At 36.4% G+C, this 17,333-nt stretch overlaps 1 protein-coding gene and 1 long non-coding RNA gene across 2 annotated transcripts; both read right to left on the bottom strand.

Moving 5' to 3' along the window:
* Positions 1-1,162: 1,162 nt before the first annotated feature.
* Positions 1,163-2,720, bottom strand: LOC125469299 (transcription factor bHLH162-like). The gene is made up of 3 exons (XM_048566488.1): positions 2,229-2,720; positions 1,692-2,069; positions 1,163-1,577 (listed from the first exon to the last, which is right to left on the bottom strand). Exons 1-3 carry the CDS (start codon positions 2,397-2,399, stop codon positions 1,437-1,439), a joined length of 690 nt encoding a protein of 229 aa, XP_048422445.1. The 5' UTR covers positions 2,400-2,720; the 3' UTR covers positions 1,163-1,436.
* Positions 2,721-6,942: 4,222 nt separating this feature from the next.
* LOC125469208 lies at positions 6,943-16,274 on the bottom strand. Its single transcript, XR_007251565.1, has 5 exons — positions 16,067-16,274; positions 15,803-15,934; positions 15,637-15,689; positions 14,988-15,037; positions 6,943-7,984 (listed from the first exon to the last, which is right to left on the bottom strand). It is a non-coding gene; the product is annotated as an uncharacterized LOC125469208 (long non-coding RNA).
* Between the last annotated feature and the right edge of the window lie 1,059 nt (positions 16,275-17,333).

The raw sequence follows: 17,333 nt of genomic DNA, 5'->3' as shown, positions 1-17,333 counted from the left end.
TCATCTGGCTAGCCCTTGGTTGGAGATGGTCTAACTTCCTCTCCTCCTTTTTTCAAAAGTGAATGCAACGGTTTTTGCCATGTGGCACTTTTTTGATCTTCTAATCTGAACTGTAATTTCAATCCAACGATCTATACTTTTAAAATTAAAAATTAATAGAAAATCGTTATAAAAATAAAAAAATTTTGAAAAAAAAATCTATTAAGATTTGAAAATATATATTTAATATTACAAAATTCTCTCTGTTTCACAAAAATTTAAAATGTAAACAATATCTGCCACGTCTATTTTAAAAAATTTAGAATGAATTAATCGTTGTTAATGTAGTTCACTACTGTTTAGTCTATACATATGAAAAGTATCTCCCCAACCCTTCTAAGAGCACTTCCAATGAAATTGAGTTTACTATTCACTCTAAAGAGTAATTGTATTTGTGCAAGTTCATTCGTTTAGAAAGAGAAAAGACAAAGGCAAGGACGATTATTCTTCACAAATATTTTTTTTTATGTATTATGCCTTGTACCTTAGTTTGTTCTATGAAAATTAAACTCCTTATTTAACTCTTATAAATTAATTTTAAATAAAAATCAAAGCATATTATTACAAACACGCATAATTAATAAAAAATAAAAAGCAAATGTAGAAGACAGTTGAACTTTGTAAGTCTGTTAATTGTGTTTAATTTTAAGTGTAGTTTTTTTAGTATAATTTTAAGTGTGTTGTTAAAAAAAATGTTTGTATTTTTTTTTAGATTTTTTTATCTTCAAATTAATCCAGGAGGTTGATTTATTAATTTTTTTTTTCTGAATCAGATACACCAGATTGTGTCACGTGGCACAACCTTAAATTTTCAATTTTTTTTGAAATCCAACGGTCCAAATGAAAGGACCGTCGAAAATGCAACGGTCAACAAGGGCAAGGCAACCGTCTGCAAGGGCGGTGGGCTATGCACATAGGGGGGCCCCATTGTGGCGTTTCTTGTATCACACGGACTCAAGCCCAGGCGGAAGTTGCATTTGGTTTTGCATGTGATAACCATGCGATGTTATAGCGGAAGACTTATGTAATACAGATCTATGTTATGTTAAAAGAAAAGATTAATGTAATACAAATCCATGTTATGCAATATCAATCTATCTAATGTTAAAATGAAAGACTTATGTGATACAAATTTATGTTATAACAACCAACAACAACTAAACCTTACAATACAGATTATATAATGTTATAAGTAATTAATAGCCAACTTAAGCTGTCACATCATATATATATATATGTTATATATTTTATAACATATGATTTAGGTCAAATCGATCATCCCCTAATATCGGTGCATGGAAAACGACCCATTTTTGCAGTTTGTTCAATGTACATAGTTAGTTCATCGGGGAAATAGGATTGATTAATTTGTTTCGTGGAGTACTTGTCAACTGATCCTATAGTATTGCCACAGGCTCCAATTCGAAGTCCCAAAAGCAATCTTGCTGTAATTCTTGGTCTCTGGTGGATCCATTGACAAATCTATTAAGCTTTTCAGTTATTCTTGCAGCCCCAAAATCCAACACAGACTTGTGCATCTACATGAAATGAAAGCCAGATTAATAATCCAAATAAATATCCAAAGTACTGATTCATCTCAAATATATTTCCTTGAGAAACAAACAGAGAAAAATTCAGTTACTTTTACATACCTCTGCACGTACTACATGAAATACAGTGTCTCCCAAAGTTGAAAAGCCAGCATGCACGACGTCCGCCTGTTCTTCGTCAAGTATGCGAATAATTTCGTAGAAGATGAACTGATGATTGTCTAAGCCAGTAGTCAGTACTACCTCTACTGTGGAGCCTGTCTCATGGATTTGGATTTGGGGTGCTTTTGTGCTCCTTACGCTCTCAATACTTAAGTTTTTTGGTTCCATGCTCTCAGCATTTATGAATGATGTAGCATGTGATCTTTTTCTAGTGCCCACCAAGCTCTCCTTCTTCTCCCTTGATTTCTGCAGCTTCGACTCTTTGCTTTTTATGTAGTTGATGGCCTCATCTATTTGTTCGGGCAGAGTTAATGGCTCCTGCATCACCACAATGTTCAACATTAGCTGTGAATCAACCTAATCAATGGCTCGGATTCTCAATCCCACAAATGTAGTGTCTGACAAGAGAGTATTTTAGTTTCGTAACTGCGTAAACATGTGATCATGAGAGAGAGAGAGAGAGAGAGAGAGAGATACCTTAGGATTTTGGTTAGGGAGGAGAGAGAAGAGGTTGGAGTAAAGAAGTTTCATGAGATTTCTCCTATTCTTCTCTACAACCCTCCTTTCAATTTTGGTTGAAGAAGATTGACTTGCCTGGTTATTATTCATTTGATCTTTCTCTGGCAAGTTGGCCACAAAGATTCCCATGAAACAACTTCCAGTTAGCTACTCTCTTAAAATTGGAAGGTAAAAGGGTGGTCGATCATGGTATGTATTTATATATATTATATATTTGCTCCATATATAGTAAGAAAAGTGCAAAAAGGACTATGAACAAGTCTTTCCTCTGCGGACTCTAGTAATGATGCAAAAGCAAATGAGAGGGTAGGTTCTGTGAGCACGGTTACTCATTCAAGTTTACGTCAGCCCATAAGAATGGCAGAAAGGCGGCCGTCAAGTTTGAAATTTTTATGTAAATGTTGTCACGTGGATTTATTAGCATCTTCTTGGAAGGTCCCCGCCCCACTCCCACCCAAAAAGAAAAGAAAAAAAGGAAAAACCCAGTTAAAACCCCCGTAAAGGCCCTTTTATTTATCTTTTTGTAGGCAGCTTAACTACTCAAACCGTGAGGAGAAATTCCAACCGATTTCTGAAAAGTTAATAAAATACCGAGATTGTGTAGTCATTAAACTAATTATACAATTTAAGAAAAAAGTAATTTATAAATTATCATAATCGATAAAAGTCCAACAAACCTTCTATCAATTTATTGTAGTTAGTGTGACTAAACGATATTTTTTAATTTATTTTTAACAGAGATGATCTTTACCAGGCCCATCGAGCACTTTAGTGCACAGCATTATGGCAAATTATTTTCATTCCTGTTAGATAATGCTTGCATTCATCATGGATGGGTACATGTTCAACCCTTATAATAACATTTTTTCACCGTATACAATTTCTTCGTGTCAAATAAGCAAGTATTTTAAGAGTAAACATGCAAAAGATCACTATTGTCGAATATCTCTTGTTGCCATTATCATTTATCATCAGTAATTCGTCACTCACAGAATGCAAGTGGTTAAATTAATCAGAGAAATTAGATCCACACGGTTCAGTTGATATTGACGCAACATGCCCCACATGATGATCATAATGTTATCGTATATGGTTACTTTTCAGTGATAAAGTGGAGTGTTAAGCTAGAGTTGCGAAGCTCGGGGATCAAGTGATTTGGATCGTTAAAAAAAGAGCGATTCTGATTTTTGATTCTTAATGTTATCTATTCAAATAGGACAACATTTATTTTTTGGATAATGTGGTATATCACCAGTTGTAAGAGAATCTCTCGTGACAGAGATGTGAAGTTTAGTGCGTTGTTATATTGTGATGAACTTAATTATCAGTTTGACCAATGATAATGAAAAAGAGCAGTGGACTGTGGACTGTGCAGATTTCGGCGGGAGAAGCAAAGACTTAGAGACTTTGAAGTCTTTTCATTAACAACCACGACTGCATGTAAGTCAAAAACAATCCATAAATAGTGGGTTGTTAAGACATGAACCGTGTAGAACAGCAGTACCGTTGAGAGATTTTTAGTGTACCTAAAATATAGTTCGGCACATTAATTGTTGTAACACAATTAGTTAAAACTTAAAATAATTTTTCGCTTAATTGTATTATGATATTTAGTATACCGAGTTGTGTTCCTAGCACATTAAAAAGTTTCTCTCGCCAATTGGTATTCAAACCCTCATTCGTATGGACAATCTTTTATCACTTTTATGTTTACGTAAACGCCATTTGTTGGAAAGCAAACTTGTAGCTTCATTGAAGGGTAATGCTAGGAAGACCAAAATTTTAAACAAAATTTGCAAACCAAATAATGTGTCACCGATAAGAAATAAGCACGTTAATCAACGTTTAAGTAATGATTCAATCATCAATAATCACATTATTTGGTTTGTAAATTTGATTTAAAAAATTTAACCTCTCTAGTATTATAAATAGTTACAAAAAACTTGGTGGCGCGTGGGATCCTTGGTATTTTAAAGAGTCTTGAGGGAGTTATAGATATGCTAACATTCCCTTGCTTGTCAACGAGAGATTGGAGGAGTGTCAACTCAGCATTATCCACTAAAATAGTGCCAAGTCTGCTAAAGTGTTAGAAAAGTTGTTAAGAAAGTTATTATGTTAAGTTTGTTATACCGGACTATTTTGAACTGGGCTAACTTCGTGGACTAAATTGGTCTATCTTAGAATAGACTAAACTTGACTGAAATAGTGAACTGTTTAATATAGTGACAGACTAAGAAACAAGATAATAACAAATTACAATATTATATTATTTAACTCATATCTATTAATATTTTTTTTTATTAATTCTACCTTTTTTTTTCCTAAAAGATTCTTCTCTCTCGAAACCTCCATTTTCTTCCTCTTTCTCTCCATCCCATGCTCTCCCTCCCCTCCCTCTTTTTCTCTGTTTAATTGCCAGACTTTTTCTACAAAACGCATAATCAAGTTTGCTTGTTGGGGTTTTTGTTGGGTGTGCATGGAAGTCCAAATGGGCAAGCTTGGTTAGCCAAGATCTGTTCGATTTCGGGTTTGTGCTCGTTGAAGTAGAGATTTGTGCTTGCAGTGACCGTCGTTGAAATGGAGTTTTGGGTCATATCTAACTGTCATTGCACTTCTAGCGGCGCTCCTCTGGCGGTTCCATGGACAAAGGAATAATCATGATGGGAAATCATTGTGTTTTTTCAAAGATCCTATCCATTGGGGATTTGGGTTTCGACAAAGACCATCGGCGGTGATACAGGTCCATCATCAATTGTCTACTTGTTAGATGGCTACGAGGATGGTGTGAAGCAAACTGGAATCCTAGACGAGTCTAGTGTGAAGCAAAGCAAATGTAGGAGACGAAATTAGCAATCCTCTCTTTTTGGGGATCTCCCTAAGGCCCCCTTGCGAAGAATTTAGTCCCCGCGAGTCCCACTTAGTCACATTAAACTCAGTTCCTACTTGCACCAAACACAGATTAGGAATCCTAGCCAGTCTAATGAAACTTAGGGAAGCTAAACAAACAAGCCCTTAGTGATTTATTTAGCTTAATAGCAAGTTAGGTTAATTAGCTAACACTATTTTAATAAATAATAAATAAATAAAAACTCTATGTATTATATAATATAAAGATTGAAAATTGAAAGCAGTTATTAAGCTGTTGTGGCCTATTTTACTAAAGGGAGAGATAGTAAGACAGAGAGAGATGGATACAAGTTCGAGGAATTTTGTGTATTATTCCTTATGTATTGTCCCTTTATTTATAGTAAACAAAATACGATTTCTTGCCAGCCAAGTAATACAATCATAAATGAATAGGATCTTCTAGTATCCTAAATACAATCTACTAATGATTTACACAGTCACACATGTGATATAATTAATATCACAACAATCTCCCTTGAGTGTGTAAATACACAAGTGGATAACGCATCAGATCTTCATGGATAATGTAGAAGCAGTTGATGAAGTTGTCTTGTTTAGTTGGCACAAGTAGCAAACATGATTCTCTAATAGGGATCGCATATAGGAGTAAGTCTCACAAAAACCTGGCTATGGTAAAATGCAAAATAACAAAAAAAAAAAAAAAAAAAAAAAACTCATATTCTCAGCTGAAAATATGAGTTAATGCAACATGTCGATACTTAACATCTCTAGGAAGTAAGTAGTAGAAAACGCACACAAGGGTTTGACTATCCTGATGTGGTGGCCTCGTCAAAACCTCGTCAGATTAGCGAAATTTCAGTGGGAAAAATGCTCTTGATCTAAACGAAAAGAATACATTAAGATCAAGTCAATATACTTCATTATACTCTCCTGTGCTTGACAAAACTCCCTTTAAAAACTACAAGTGTTGCAAAAGAGATAGTTACACATACCAATTCCTTGGACAAACTTCGGGAAGGTTGATTTGGACAATGACTTCGTGAAGAGGTTGGCAAGGTTCTCTTGGGATCAGGTTTGCTTGACTTTAGTCTTCTGATACTTTACTGGTGTGATGAGGACGCAATATGCTTGGTGTGAACTTTTTTGATGTATTATATCTTGATCTGGTCAATACATGTGACATTGTCCTCATAGATCATCGTTGGAACTCAATGATGGATGAAAGCTACAGATACTTCGAATATGCTTAACAAGATCTCAACATCATTTCTCTCACATGTGTCGTAGTGAGGTGTGGTGAGCTTGGAATGGTTTGAAGATTTTGCAATTAAGGTTTATTTTGTGGACCTTAAAAATATTGTTGTACCCCTAATAGGAAAGACATAACCTTATGAGAATGTGCCTTGTGTGGGTTTAATAAGTAATATACATTCACATAATAAACAAGGCAAGCACCACTCCGAGGATCAGGGAATAGGTCCACTAGGGATGTGTAGGGCAAATTTGTAGTACCTTCAGGGTAGACAAAAAAAGTCTTTATTGCCAATTTAGTGGTGACGTATAAACACAGTGTTGTATCTTTACCAACCGATCAACAACAAATAAGTCATGTCTAATACAATGAAGTAAGTACAACAAACTGCAAAGTTGAACTTAGATATGGAAATTCGGGTTCTACAACCTCTTTAATGATAACAAATGTTTGAACTTCAAATCAAGGCATAAACTGGTTTTCCCAAGATCCTTCATCTCATATTCTGTTTTCAAGTAAGAGACAGTTTTCTTAAGCTCTTCTAGAGTGTTAGTGAGACACTAACCAAGAGATTGTGCCATGAGTTTTTCAACTCCATCGAAAGTGACAACTGGGGCCAAAATCTTGTGTGGAATGTGTGTGTGAGCCAAAAGATAACTACTATCTCGATGACTACGGCATTTTACAGCAACAATTTGCACGAAAGTAAAAGTAGGAATAGAAAAGACACTAAGAATGGTTGCTGTAGACCCCAAGACAAAAGGCAGGGGAAGATTTTATTTGCTTTTCTCTCTAGGCAGCTAAAGTTTTTAAATGACACAGTTCTATAAATTTATGGTTTCATTACAAGGTTTTCTCTCTTAATTTATAGATAGATGTGGCACCCAAACTGAGTTAAAAACACTTTTAATTAACATTGATTTCATGGAAAGGCCCTTCATTTTTCTACTTAATCCTCTTTTTCTTTTCTCTTTTTTTTTTTTTTTTTTTTTTTTTTTTTGTCGAACACTAAATTGATGGATTTGCCTTTCACTACCTCTTGGCATAGGTGCTCCCACGTGTTAAGGGCGAAGGAAGGGAATTTTTATCATCGTAGAAACTAGAAAGGCAGAAGCTTCAACATATCTAGTCTTAACCTAAAGAGGAAATTGGCAATAGTTCCTGAATTATCACCAAATTGAAATTTTGATTCCTGAACTAAAAGTCCATTAAATTTGGTCTCTAAATTTGAGTTCTTGCTGCTAACTCATGTTACATTCTTGGATTTTCTAACTTATGTCATTATTATACCAGGCATAATACTCGGACACATGCCCTAAAATATTCATCCCACTACTAAATTCTAAATCTACAGAAAAAGAGTCACCATAAACAAAGAACAATCCCCTTGCTCTCTCGATGAAATACGATAAAAACACAAGTTGAAGAACTCCCTGCTATAAGAATGAGCATTTATGTCTTCACTCAGACACTTCTCCGTCATCCTCTTAAATCTTCATTGTTAATACTTAGTCACCTTTAATTTCTCTGGGTAATTTTCCTTGACTAAAGCCTCAAGCTCGGACATGAACTTCTCCATAATTATCTCATTTCTCTGAAAAGGAAATGCATATATGTTTAGATTGAGACTTTGACACTCACAACGCCAGAGAAAAGAAATACACATTGCAGTATACCAGATATATTAAGGATAAAAATGTAATTACACTTACAAGAGATATTACTTAGAGGATAAGGAATCTTAGTTTTGGAAGTTTTGATTTTTGTTAGCTTTATTAGCTCTTGTATAAATACTCTAAGTATAATCTTATTCATTTAATCAATGGAAAAAACTTTTCCTAATATGGTATCAACCGCCTAAAAGTCCCACGACAATTCTTCGATTTTCTTTTCCTGCTTCCTTTCTACACCGCTTCATCGCCTTACCTCTTCATCTTCTCTGATCAATCGATCGCCTCCAAGCTCCTGATCGCGAGACCTTCTTTTTCTTATAGCCATGGCAACCTCTGCATCTCTTTCTTGGGGATTGGATTCTCCTATTTATCCAATTCCTGATGTAATTTCTAACCTTAATTCTGCAATTGCTGCTTCAATCACAATCCAGAATATTGGATATATGGTTCCAATCAAACTCACCACTACAGATTACCTGACATGGAGTGCCTTGTTTGCTTCGATCTTCTGGCGTTACAATCTCACCGGACTTATCGACGGCACTATGGCGGTGCCGACCAAATTTCTTCTTGATTCGTTAGGAAATCGAACTGCAACTCTCAATCCAGCCTATGTTACTTGGTTTGAGAATGATCAAAACATTCTTATCTTGATAAATTTAACACTTTCTGATTCTCTCATCCCTTTCACGGTTGGTGTGACATCTGCCAGCGAGCTTTAGGCAAAACAAGAATCGCGCCTCACGACTGCTTCTTAATCTCATATTCATAAGCTTCGATCTAGTCTTCGTAATCTTGTTAAAGGTGACTTAACTGTTGCTCAATATCTCCAGAAAATTGAAGAAATCGCAGATGCACTTGCTAGTGCTGGCGCTCCAGTTGCAAATTCAGAACTCATCTCAGTCACTCTTCATGGTTTACCCTCTAAATATGACTCTTTTGTGGATGCCATTCAGTTTTGCATTAGATCCACAACTATTGATGAATTACACAGCTTGCTTCTCAGCAAAGAGATTCAACTCACAAATCGTATGAAAACTGCTTCAGCAGCTCCTTTTCAGGCGTATAATTCCTCCGTTGGTATCCTTCTTTTGCCAGCAAATCTTCATCCTCAAGCCTTTGTTGCTTAGCCGATTCTTCATTTCAACAATCAAGGTCGTCCTATGAACCGCAATTATCAGAGTCACAATCGAGGTAACTCTCAATCTCGTGGCAACTACAGATACAATAATGATGGCAGGAACAACTATTCTCGTCACAACACTCAAAGATTCAATCGTGGAGCTCACAATACATACACTTCAAACAGAAAGTTTCTTGCTAGATCTGTCGCCAATTCGATCATGAAGCTTGTGACTGTTCTCATTGCATAGACCAGAATTACAGTGGAAAATCATCTCATTCTGCTATGGTTGCTAGCAATTCCAATACTCCACACACCTGGATTGTTGATTATAGTGCAAGCTCGCATATGACCAATTCTTATTCAAATCTCCAGAATCCAGAAGCATACAATGGTCCTGAACAAGTTTATATTGGAGATGGCAAAGGTTTGCCTATTTTCCACTCTAGTTCATCATCTTTACATACTTCTAATACTACATTCTATTTGAAACACGTTTTACATGTCCCTGATTTAGAGCATAATCTTCTATTTGCCAATCAATTTCTCCTTGACAATTGGTGTTCTAAGCATCTTTATCCTTTTTACTTCACTGTGAAGGATCTTACTTCGGGGATGATGCTTTTTAAAGGTCCAGTTAAACATGGCTTCTATCCTTTTTCTTGATCACCTTCTTATGCTAAGTCTCATCTAGCATTCTCTGCCATTGTCAAAGCACCAAGACATCTCTGGCACCAAAGACTGGGCCACCCTTCTATTAAGATCATAAATAAGTTGGCATGTCAATCATGTATTTCTGTTTTTGATGGTTCAAATATGACCTTCTGTTCAGATTGTGCACTAGGGAAATGTTCTAAACTTCCATTTTCTAGTTCTACTTGTACTACAAGCAAGCCTTTAGAACTTATCCATACGGATGTCTGGGGACCATCACCTGTAGTTTCTCATCATGGTTTTCGGTATTATGTCATTTTCATAGATAACCATACCAGACATTGTTGTTTTTATCCCTTAAAGTGTAAATTTGATGTATTTTCCACCTTTATGCAATGGAAATCTCTAGTTGAAAATTCTCTGAGTACTAAAATTGTTGCACTAAGGTCTGATTCTAGAGGTGAATTTGTGAATCTTGCTTGCTCTAAGTTCTTAATTGCACATGGAATTCAACAGCAGCTCACTTGCCCTCAAACCCCAGAGCAAAATGGGTGTGCAGAGTGTAAGCATAAGCATATCGTTGAGACTGCTCGAACACTTTTGGCAGCATCTCAGGTGCCTCATGCTTATTGGGTTAAGGCTTTTGCCACCTCAGTTTATCTTATCAACATATTACCCACCATTTCCAGATATTCTCCTTAGCAGTCTTTTTTCAAGAAAGTTCTAGATTACAAATCTCTCAGAGTTTTTGGCTACAGTTGTTTCCCTTGGTTAAAGCCATACACATCTTCAAAATTGTATCCCAAAAGCAAGCCTTGTGTCTGATAGGAGCATATTTAGGCGACTTACTTAGCTTGTTTTCGTGCATCTATGTTGTTAATTCATAGTTGTTTTAGTAGTTTAAGCCATTTTCGTGTGTTTTTAGGTTCATATGGCTAAGGAAGCAAAAAGATGCATTTTGGAGCATTTTGGAGCAAAATTGGGCTTGGAATGGATAGCATATTTTTGGAGCCAAAGTGTTGGACGAATTTGAAAGCCTTGTATGCACTTTGGACATAAAACAAAGGGCCTAGCCCAATCAAACAATCCTTTGAGCCATGCAAAACCTCTAGCCCAATCAACAAGCCTTAGCCACATGCATTCACATGCATCACAACCCCAAAACCATCAAGAAACACCTATTCACACACACATGCACTCACATGCATTCACATGCATTTCCACCTTCCTACTTCATCATTTCACCACATTCTCCCTCTTTAACTCACATGCACCCAAACAAAGCCAACCTAGCTAACCCTACATGCATTATTTATTCACTCTTCATCATTGCATTCATCACCAAAGAACTCCCCATCATTGCCATACATTCCCCCTAATTCCATCCATCTTCCACACCTTTCCAACCTAGCCACATCCTTTAATCATCCCCCCTTTAAATTATGATTTTATTTCCTAACCCTACATGCATTATTTATTAACTTTTCATCATGCATCCACATTCATTCCAACACAAAACACACACATGCACTTATTCTTTCATCATTGCACCACCAATTCACCCACATGCATTTCCAACCATTCACACCACTTTAATCATTCTCCTAGCTATCATTCACATGCTCTCCCATCCATTCTCTCCCTATATGTTCCCTCCACTACTCCTATAAATACCCTTGCATTCATTCATTCATTGATCATCTCATTTCATACACAACACACCACAAACACTTCCATCTTCTCCCTAGCCGTGAGTTTCTCTCCATTTCCCTTCCATTTCTCCTCCATTTCTTCCATTTCCATAATCCCCCAATCCATTCAACACACCAACAACATCCCTTAGTCCTTGTGCCACAATAAAGAGGAAGATAAGAGGGCCTAAACGTTCATACAATTCACGTTTGAGTTGTTGGAATGTTTACGCGTTTCTTTGATTTCAATGTTTAAATTCAATTCTCTTTGTTTTGTAATATGAGGAATGGAAGAGAAGAGTGCCTAAACGTTCATACAATTCAAGTTTGAGTTGTTGGAATGTTTAGGTGTTTCTTTGATTTCAAAGTTATGAGGAACTAAACCCTTTTTGGCTAGGGGTGATTTCAATACCATGATTATTTATGTAATATGAATTGATGAATTCCGGTTATGAACTCTTGATTCGTGAATGCAATTGGCTTAACTATTTGATGATTAACTTATTTATGTTTGTTGATTGAGGGTCGACACTTAATTAGCATGCATGAATATGTGGCTAAAGTTTAAGAAGGTTTCACATAATCGTTACTAGCTTATACTTGAAAGTAGTGAAGGTCGCTTGTCACGATCGCGTTAAGTTTAATTCTTAGCATGAGTAACATGATGTCATAGTTGCAAATGCTTTGTCAATGCTTATGGTTTTCATTATTCTTAATGATCTTCGATTGTATCTCTATTATGATGACATGTAGGGAACTTTTGAGAATGTTTTGGGTTGTCGAATGATGCCATCCAATCCAATAATATAAGGAAAATCTGAGGGTTAACTAGTGATGTCACGGTTAATTTGGGGCATTGTCGTTCATAATTCAATGAAGGAATAACTGGAAATTAATTCATATGCATAAATATCATGTGTGGAGAAAGAACCCTTAGCTAGCTTCCCATCCATTCATTTCCGTCAAATCCATATTTACAATTTGTTTTGTTTCCAAGTATCCATTTTAGTTTAAATTCGTCCAAATCCAATTCCCCCCTATTTCGTTGAAGTCTTAGTCTTAATCTTTCTTATTTTTAGTTTTTCTTTCTTCGAGCATTAAATAGTGTTTTATATCGTGGTTTTATGTTTTTAAGTCAATTTAGAAGGTTTTAGCAAGCCCTCCTAATCCCCGGTCTAGAACGATCCCTCACTTATCCATTCTACTACAATTGTCAAACGAGGGTTTAATTTGAGTGTCAAGTAATTCTCGCATCAATGTCTTCTTGGGTTATAGTCTCAATCACAAAGGCTATTTGTGTCTACATCCAGCCACTCATAGACTGTATATCTTAAGGCATGTGCTTTTTGACGAATTGACCTTTCCCTTTCAGACTCTGCAATCTCCACTATCATCATCTATTAACTCACCATTATCCCATTCACCTATTCCAACTTCCCTAACATTTCATACTTTGCCTTCAAATTCTATACCTTCACCAGTTCCTTCAAATACTGTCTCTACATCAGCTTCCATTCCCTCATCAGATTCTTCACTTTCTTCATCCATGCCAACTTCTGCAATCCATTCACCCTCTTCACAAGCTTCCTTACCTATTAATATTCACCCAATGCAGACACGATCCGAGTCAGGCATTTTCAAACCTAAAGCCCTAACTGCAACTAAACATCATATTCCTTCTCATCTTGCAGTTAACTATATCCCTACCACCTATTTACAAGCCTCAAAACATTCTAATTGGCGTATAACAATGTAAGAGAAGTGTAATGCACTTCTTAATACTAGTACTTGGTCTCTTGTACCCCCTTCTTCCTCCCACAATCTTGTAGGATATAAGTGGGTTTTTCGGATTAAAAGAACACCGGATGGCTCCATTGACAGGTATAAAGCCTTGTTGGTTGCAAAAGGATTTCACCAACAAGAGGGCTTGGACTACACTGAAACCTTCAGTCCAGTGGCAAAACCTGTCACCATTAGACTCTTTCTTAGTCTTGCAGCTCAATTTGATTGGTTCCTCAATCAATTAGATGTCAGTAATGCTTTCTTACATGGAACATTTATTGAATCAGTGTTTATGCAATAGCCACCTAACTTTGAAGATCCAGCAAAACCACATCATGTTTGTCAACTTCACAGATCTCTTTATGGTTTAAAACAAGCTCCTCGAGCTTGGTATGACAAGTTTCATCATGTTTTGCACTCTCTTGGGTTCATAGGGTCTCAAAATGATCATTCCTTATTTGTGAAGAGATCTCCAACCTTGGTATTCATTCTTGTGTATGTTGATGATATCTTGGTTACTGGTCCATCTCCTGCAGCTTGTCAATAAGTAATAGCACAACTCAGTGTTTTTTTCCCATCAAGGATCTTGGGGCACTTCATTATGTTCTTGGCATTGAAGTCAAAAGATCTTCCTCAGGTTTCTTCATATCTCAAACCAAATACATCTTAGATCTCTTAAAAAAAGCACACATGGAAGGAGCTAAACCTTGCAGCACTCCTTTTAATACAATCAAGCTTGATCACTCATCCCATCTTCTTGAAAATCCTTCTGCATATCAATCATTAGTTGGAGCTTTTCAATATCTAACCTGGACAAGGCCTGATCTCAGTTTTGTAGTTAATTTGGTGTGCCAGTTTATGCACACTCCTCGAGTTTCACATATGCAAGCTGTTAAACGCATCCTTCGATGTCTTAAGGGTTCTCTTGATCTGGGTTTATGGTTCTCCAAGTGCTCCAAACCTCATTATTTTCATGCTTTTTTAGATGCTTATTGGGTAGGGTGTTCTTTGGACAGAAGATCTACTAGTGGTTACTGCATATTTCTTGGGAATTCACTCATTAGTTGGAGTGTTAAGAAGCAACCAAATGTTGCTCGATCATCAACTAAAGCTAAATATCAATCTCTTGCCAACACAGCTGCTGAAATTACTTGGCTATGTAAACTGCTTGTTGACATTGCTTATACTCTGTATTGTTCTCCCTATATATGGTGTGATAATATATCTGCAATCTCTTTAGCCAAGAATCCTATCTTTCATGCTCGGACTAAGCATGTTGAGATCGATTATCACTACATTCATGAAAAGGTTCTGTCTAATCAAGTCTTTGTGCAGTTCATTTGTACATAGGATCAAATCGCTAACATTTGTACCAAGTCTCTATCTAAGTCCAGGTTCTTGCTTCTGAGACACAAACTTCAACTGCAAGTTCCACAGTTTCGTTTGAGGGGGGATATTAAGGATAAAAATATACTTACACCTACAAGAGATATTACTTAGAGGATAAGGAATCTTAGTTTTAGAAGTTTTGATTTCTGTTAGCTTTAGCAGCTCTTGTATAAATACTCTAAGTATAATCTTATTCATTTAATCTATGGAAATTACTTTTCCTAATAAGATATACGTATATGTATAATGAAGCTATAGGATGTCGAGAATAGGACGAACTCTTACCCACTTATTCTTAGGTGGAAGCTGATCGAAAGGAATCTTTTCATCGAGTTCTGCAAAAATGTGTTTAAGAAACAAATGGCATCAGTAACAAACATGCCAGGAAGAAACAATAGGAAAAGTTGCAAAGTAAAGAAAAATGAATCAGAACAGGGACATTCTGTTGTGGTCTAAGATCAAGGAGAATCCAGTTCGATAAAAAAACACATCGAATAGCATATATCAATACAACAATAGTGCTTTATCAATTCCATTTATCCTTATTTTTAGTAGGCTCAAAATTAAACGAGAGAACTAAGACTCAACAGGTACCAAAGCTCAAGCAATAGGTGAATGCAGAAACATTGATAGACTATACAGCTCTTCACTCCATCAAATTTCCCTTTTCACCATCCGATATATTAAGATAACTGCATCAAGTACGTAGTCGATTGATTGATTCTACTCGAGATATTTAGGGTAATTCCTTTCCTCGATAAAAATGGCATTACCTACTGTTCAAAATAGGAGGGCTTCTCTTTCTTCCCATACAAAATTTGTTTGCTAAATTATGGAGAGTGTGAACGGATACACATATACACAAAACTATACAAGAAGCATTTATTGGATTTGTACACGCATATGAAATGCACATAGATCCTAGTTACAATACCTTCAATCCTTTCCTGAACACTGTACAAAACCATCCGTGCATTTTCCTTGTTCCTGTAAAAGGAAATGAGTATGCATATATACATATGAATTGAGTCATTGAGTAGTGTGATTGCAGTACAAGGGAATCTAAAAACCAGAAAATAACCGTGCACCGAGACCTCTACCTCATGAGAATCGACAAGTATTTTAACCCATATGTCCCTCTGCAGTACCAAACCCAAGTATCGGCCACCAGCACTGTTGTCTAGAGATCTCCTTTGCATAGCCTCTTTATACAATGACTCAATATATTCCTCCTGGAAAAGCAATATATATGCATGAATTGAGTAAATAAGCAATGCGATAACAGGACAGTACAAGGCGATGTAAAAACAGAAAAACATGACGAATAGCTAGCAGAGTCATTATTCTTTCATTTACGTACGTACCTCATTCATGCCATTCCGGGTTCAAAAAGCTCGTGTAGCACCAGATGCAACGCAAAAGGTTCTGCGTTCTTCGTCAGTTTTCACCGCAATCCGGGCCGAGCACTTGGTGCAATCAAACATCAATAAAAGTTTTGGAGTTCCCCCAGGCTCCTATAAGTGAAAGAAGAATTAGTAAGTACCCAGCTTGCTGAACAACAAAGCATCTAGACTATTTCATCATGAAATTATGACTAATTTACATCATTGAATTGCATGGAACCGCGTTCAGTATATATCACGGTACCAGCACACTTTCTCTATAGCAAATCACGTACGTACCTCACGCGAAGATTCTTCGTGGACATTTAATTCGGTGTTTTTGGTCATCACATTGCTACAGGTGTTGCCGCGAACGCTCAACGGAAGCTTCAGTGCTACAACTTCTATCTTCGGCTTCCCGGTCTCCATCATCAACGGATGATCGTCAATCACTGGATTTCCAGGGATTTTCGAATAGATCTAGGGTCTTGTTTGGGAGTGATTTTATCGAATACGATTTTCCTTTGCTAAAAATCTTGTACCATTTTTTCACCCATATTTTAATAAAAGCAGAATGTTACGATACCGATCCCATTGTCTTTTTCCACCCATGTTATAATTTCATCCACCATAAAATTTACGAAAAAACTAAAACTATATTCCCAACCACCTTTATCCCTTAACTATCCCTACTAGCTTAAGTTGTAAAATGTAAAAACAGAAAGATTGAAAATCTAAAAATACAAACCAACGCCCATAACACCACCCACCCCAACTGGTGAAAATAAATCAGGCACAACTTCTGCTGGCGGCAACTCATTTTCTTTTATATATGCTGCCCTTGTTTTCTTCCTCTATTTTGTTTCCCCTTTGTCTTCCTATCTCTCTATCTGTCTTCCTGCACTAAATCTATATTTAACACATTAAGCATCAAAACTGAAATTTCTTACCACATTTCCCGTTGAAATTGAAAATTAGAAAGAGAAAAACGATAAGAGAGTATGGGGGAGAAAGGGGGACGCAAGAGAGATAAATGGGAGAGAATGAGTGAGAGGTTTTAGTTCTTATGTTGTTAATCTTTGTAACACAAATATCTCACCACTTGTACATTAACATGTGGTGTGCACTCAGTATTCCGGACATATTGAAAAATCTCTCCCTTTGATGTCCTTGTTTTCACGTAACAAACTAAAATTATTTTTAACCTGTATGCAGTTGTTTTCTAGTTGCTCTCGAATGTTACTTTCAT

This window comes from the organism of the source record quoted next, unplaced genomic scaffold, assembly GCF_019419815.1.
Source record: "Pyrus x bretschneideri cultivar Hongxiangsu unplaced genomic scaffold, Pyrus_bretschneideri_v1 Contig41, whole genome shotgun sequence".
In the NCBI taxonomy this organism is placed as follows: Eukaryota; Viridiplantae; Streptophyta; class Magnoliopsida; order Rosales; family Rosaceae; genus Pyrus; species Pyrus x bretschneideri.
Note: the sequence above shows the minus strand (reverse complement) of the source record. Positions and strands in the feature narration are given on the sequence as shown.

Bases quoted from the DNA above. Each gene is read 5' to 3' on its own strand.
- LOC125469299 (XM_048566488.1), bottom strand. From the start codon at position 2,399: ATGGGAATCTTTGTGGCCAACTTGCCAGAGAAAGATCAAATGAATAAT. The intron at 2,070-2,228 runs GTATCTCTCTCT...GTGGTGATGCAG, and splicing joins TCCCTAACCAAAATCCTAAG to GAGCCATTAACTCTGCCCGA. The intron at 1,578-1,691 runs GTATGTAAAAGT...CATTTCATGTAG, and splicing joins TTCATGTAGTACGTGCAGAG to ATGCACAAGTCTGTGTTGGA.